Here is a 5,367-nt window from a genome sequence, read left to right as displayed (position 1 = left end):
CATTGCTCCCCACGACAATGTGCGTGCACATGGAAGTTGTCATTCAGATACATCATGTGTAATCTCATTGAGTTGCAACAAGCTCACCTGACCTCAACTCATGAAACAGACGGGCCACAGGTGGAAAAAAAAATGCTTCGTTCATGTCAGCTGGTGTCTCGCACGATTTTTCGAGTTGTGTCGCTAGTGGGCTCCTTGGTTGAAAAAAAAAGGCTTCTGAACTCAAAAGGTTATACAATCCTTGATGGTTTTATCTATATGTGCCTCCTTGGTTGAAAAAAAAAGAGAGAATGATCTTGCACTACACTTCATATAAAAATATCATTGGGTTCTGCAATGATACAAAATTATCGTATAAAAATCAAATGAGCATGACGCCGCAATTATTTGTTTTCCTAACTTCTGCGTCTTCACACTTACATTTATAAATCGTTGTCATATCATATCCCGTGTCCGTTTGACAAGTGGCAGTTCTAAATGATCCCAATAACCCATTTTCCAGACTCTGTCTTCACACTCGCGTCAGCCGGGAGCCGGCCTGCCGGCCGGAAGGGTTGCAAAGCCGGTTCACTCTTCACTGCGCGAGTCTCTTCCCTTCCCTCCCTCCCTCCCGGTTCCCACTCCACGGCACCAAACCCAACCGTGACGGTGACCCGAAGTCCCCAACGAACCGGGAACAGTGCACGGGCAGAGCTTAGCGAGGAGCAGTGGCGGAGAAAAGAGATGAGCTTCTCGGGACGGGGCGGCACCTCGGCTCACCACCGCCGCCCGATCCCTCCGCCCCCTCCGAGCCACAGCCCACCGGATAACGCTCCCCGCAACCCTCCAAAGCCCCCCACCGCTCTCGCGCCCCCACCCATAAACCCCCGCTGCCCAGATCCCCCTCCTCCTCCTTCCTCCCCGTCGCCGCGCCGCCGCCGCCATGCATCCCGACGCCACCTCCCCCTCGCACCGCATCGCCCGCGTCGCCGCGCACCTCAACCCCACACGCCCACAGGTAAGCCCGATTTCCTCAAATCTTCACCGCTGCTGTGCCTACTGGTAGAGAACCATGTCTGATGTGACCCATTCCTGTGCGTGCGCAGATGGAGGAGCCCGCGGCGCTGAGGCCCGCGGCGTGCCGCGCCAAGGGCGGCGCGCCGGGGTTCAAGGTGGCGGTGGTGGGCGCGGCCGGGGGGATCGGCCAGTCGCTGTCGCTGCTCATGAAGATGAACCCGCTCGTCTCCGTGCTCCACCTCTACGACGTCGTCAACACGCCGGGGGTCACCGCCGACGTCAGCCACATGGACACCAGCGCCGTGGTAACGGACCCGACCTACTATCTGTTCTCCTCCGTGATGAATCAGCTGCCAGCGACGGGTTTTATGCGTTAATCATAGTGATGTCGATCAGGAGGATGCCGTTGTGAGCACGGATTCATTTGGTTGGTGGCTTGCCTCGTTGTTAGCTTTCTAGCTGGTGTGTTCCGATGCTTTTGCAGCCACTTGGGGTGACATCTGATGGGGGATTCTTATTCTTAACCGCTCCGCACGCTGCCTACCTAAACTGTGACCGATTGGGGGTATGATTGCAGGTTCAGCAGCCTGGAACTGTTAGATAACGACCTCCCAATCATGTGCAGTTTCTGGTGCACCAGCAATTTAACATCTGATCCCTTACTGGTTTTTCCTTGTGCGATCGGCCTAGTGAAGTTCCCGAAATATCTGAAGCCTTGACAATAGCTTGTCTTATGTTGAAAGAAAAAACACCTGTTATTCTTCAGAAAACACCTGAAAGTGTTAAATAATGGCCTCCCAATCATGTGCAGTTTCTGGTGCACCAGCAATTTGACATCTCATACTTTACTGATTTTTTCTTGTGCTATTGGTCTAGTGGAGCTCCCAAAATATCCAAATCCTTGACAATAGCATGCCTTGTATGGAAAAGAAGTACTGACTGTGTATTCTTCAGAAGTACCTTTTATTTATTCATTTAGTTCATATATGGCAAATGATAAGTGCAGTCCAAGCTTTGTTATTGTCTTGACTATTGAGAGTCTGAAAGAAATGACAGGAAGCATTTTCACAAAATGCTGAATTGGCTGCAAATTGAAAAGAAAAGAGAAAGGAAATGATTGTCTTGGAAGTTTTTGTATGCAGCTAACATTTGCAGTCTAATATTTTCAGACTGTTCAAATCAATTAGAGATTTGTTCTGTCTTTGACCATAGATACTGATGTGATAAATAACTGTGTTATATATAACTTTCAGGTGCGCGGCTTCATTGGCCAACAACAGCTTGAGGCAGCACTTACAGGAATGGATCTTGTCATCATCCCTGCCGGCCTCCCAAGAAAACCAGGAATGACAAGGGATGATCTGTTCAACAAAAATGCTGGGATCGTTCGCTCGATTTGTGAAGGCGTTGCCAAGAGCTGTCCTAATGCAATTGTGAATTTGATCAGCAACCCTGTGAACTCAACCGTCCCCATTGCTGCGGAGGTTTTCAAGAGAGCTGGAACTTACTGTCCCAAGCGTCTCCTTGGAGTGACAACACTTGATGTAGCAAGGGCTAACACCTTTGTGGTATGCAGCCTAAGGAAACTATCTTGAATGTCTTCTCTTAAACAGCTTTTACATGCTTGCATGCTCAAGTTCAACATCATGTGCTTAGATACTCTACTAGCATTGCTTATGGCTCTTACTCATTTACTTCTCCTCTTTGTTGCTTTTTTCCAGGCGGAAGTGCTTGGAGTTGATCCAAGAGAAGTCAATGTTCCAGTTGTTGGCGGGCATGCAGGGGTCACTATATTACCCCTCCTGTCACAGGTATCTTATGTTGTTGTCATCAAATTGGGAATGTAATATTTCTCATTAAGAAAAAAATCTCTAGCTTGTATGAACATCAATTGCTAATTTGAAACTAACATCTCCGCAGGTCAGCCCTCCATGCTCATTCACTCCAGATGAAATCAGCTATTTGACTAATCGCATACAGAACGGTGGTACAGAAGTTGTGGAGGTATGATGCTGTTCACATTTAGTTGGTTGAAGCCTTCCCTGTGGGTTCTTCATTTCAGTTTTTTTTAATACTCTGGCTATGCATTTCTGACTGATTATTAGATACTAGACAAACGGTTCCAATATTTGTTTTGTGGAGAAATATTATAGTGCAAACCCCATTTTTCTAATGGTCTCATACTTTTTTTTAAATGATATGCCTTGTGCCTGGTTTTCATTGAAAGCCGAGAATGGTGCATAAGTATATAGGTAGTTGCTGGGGTCCTCACGATTACAGTCCAGAGTTAACAAATGTCTCTGAGCAAAAACAATAGAAGGCCTAACAAATTTGGCATCCAATCATACAGCTCAATGCTACCATGCTTATTAGACATTCGAAAGCAATGTCCTCATGTAGCCATATGAGGCTCTAGTTTTCTAGTCCTACTGTTAGCCGACAAATGAATTGATTTTAGTCGTACATACTTATTGTAGTATGTATGCACAAAGTCCAGATAGCAACACCGCATCTCAGTTGTTTTCTGAAGTAGAATCGCTTAAAGACTGACGTTTTTTTTAACTGGACTTACAGAGTGACAGTGAACGGCCATTGTTGTGTTGTGAGGATTTAGCTGTAATTTCATCCTTGGCATAGTGATATTCTATGCGCTACCAGATGCATACCCTTATCTACGCCCTCTGTGAATTAGTGTTAGTAGTTTCTGGAAGATTTGACAACTAATAGACCCAATTACCAGCACTGATAATAGATTTTGATTGGATAGAGATATTTTAGGAAGTGTAATACAAACCCTATTAGGTAAGCATGAATGAAGTTTCTGCAGTACTCAAAGATGTCGTACTGCACACAGTTATATAGTTTCATATCCTTTTGGTTTTCTGTATCTGAAACTTCTACAGTTCCAGTTTCACCTTTTATTTTCTGTTCTCCATTTGAGTTTCACATCCCCTTTTCACTTACAATTCAGGCAAAGGCTGGAGCAGGCTCTGCAACTTTGTCAATGGTAGGTTGTGCTGCCTACTTTGCATGATTAGTACGTGAGTCAAGTTATACCCAACACTAACATATAATAAACCCTCAGGCTTTTGCTGCTGCAAAATTCGCCGACGCGTGCCTGCGAGGAATGCGTGGTGATGCTGGCATCGTGGAGTGTTCATATGTCGCATCTGAGGTATCGTTTAGTCACACCAGATCCCTACATCTCATCTTTCACAGCACCGAGTCTTATGATTTGTGGCCATATTGTCTCACATTAGGTGACAGAGCTGCCGTTCTTCGCATCGAAAGTGAGGTTAGGTCGCGGTGGAGCCGAGGAGATTCTCCCTCTTGGGCCACTGAATGACTTCGAGAGGTACATCAGCTCTACTCAATTATAGTCGCTTCCATGCAAATCATCACAAACGTCCTTCTTTCCCAAAATAATCGCTTTGCCTGATGTCTGCTTGCAGAGCCGGCCTGGAGAAGGCGAAGAAGGAGCTGAGCGAGAGCATTCAGAAGGGCGTGTCGTTCATGAACAAGTGAGATCGTACGAATGGACCGTCCCCAACCTTATACAGATATGCAAAGACTAAAGAAAGAGTGTGATATAGTGCTCCAATACCTGTAAAGCCACCCCTGCATGTGCAAGACAGTACTAGTACTCCTCCTTTAGCTGCACTGAGCCTTTTCCCGTCGTGGAATATAAATCATGTACTCGTACTAGACAAGAAGAACATATACTTTCGTGAATAGCTGGACCTAACATGTTTACAGCCTCAGGACATGCTATATCTACACGCTTAGGGGCGGAGCCAGGATTTGAACATGAGGGGGGCGAACAGTATTGGTGACATAAAAGATGGAATATCACATTATATTAAGGCTCATGATAGGGTGTTGATAAAGCATGAAATTATGGGTTGGAACTGAAAAAATGATAATTCTCAGCAAAACGTTGGAGCTTGAAGTTGAAGCAACTGGTTTAAAAAAGTATTTACCCCATTAGTTCGTATTGTCTTTTACTTCATCATTAACTAGGAGTGGACGAGCTGCAAATTGCTTTTGGCTCCTGGGCTCCATTGAGCCCAGATTTTTGAAAACTACAAACGAAAATCAAAGTCACAAAATATTCTGCAAGCTTGGATTCTTGAAAATTACGAAAATCATATTTTGAAAAAACATCTGAAACATACATATGGATGTATACTACTCCCTTTGTGCACAATGCAAAAACGTCTTATAGTATGTGATGGAGGTAGCACACATATGTAATTTTTCACACGACTGTTCACTATAAAAGCCTATTGTTTTTGTGGAGCTCATATCAAAACCTATTTTATCAGGACAATTTACATAGATGTAGTATACATCCCTATACACTTGTGTATA

General features: G+C 45.1%; 1 protein-coding gene across 2 annotated transcripts; it reads left to right on the top strand.

The window, feature by feature from the left end:
- The first annotated feature begins 743 nt into the window (after positions 1 to 743).
- On the top strand, positions 744 to 4,728 carry LOC123113465 (malate dehydrogenase, glyoxysomal). 2 transcript variants are annotated; one of them, XM_044534698.1, is made up of 9 exons: positions 744 to 997; positions 1,086 to 1,301; positions 2,250 to 2,564; positions 2,718 to 2,807; positions 2,917 to 3,000; positions 3,968 to 4,003; positions 4,082 to 4,171; positions 4,257 to 4,351; positions 4,449 to 4,728. In XM_044534698.1, exons 1-9 carry the CDS (start codon positions 923 to 925, stop codon positions 4,519 to 4,521), a joined length of 1,074 nt encoding a protein of 357 aa, XP_044390633.1. In that variant the 5' UTR covers positions 744 to 922; the 3' UTR covers positions 4,522 to 4,728. The 2 variants fall into 2 exon arrangements, with proteins under 2 accessions (XP_044390633.1, XP_044390632.1); XM_044534697.1 differs by having other exon boundaries at positions 4,082 to 4,351.
- Positions 4,729 to 5,367: the final 639 nt, after the last annotated feature.

The sequence above is a fragment of the Triticum aestivum genome, chromosome 5B (genome assembly GCF_018294505.1).
Source record: "Triticum aestivum cultivar Chinese Spring chromosome 5B, IWGSC CS RefSeq v2.1, whole genome shotgun sequence".
NCBI classification, from domain to species: domain Eukaryota; kingdom Viridiplantae; phylum Streptophyta; class Magnoliopsida; order Poales; family Poaceae; genus Triticum; species Triticum aestivum.
The sequence above is the reverse complement of the archived record's forward strand: the minus strand, read 5'-3'. Positions and strand labels throughout refer to the sequence as shown.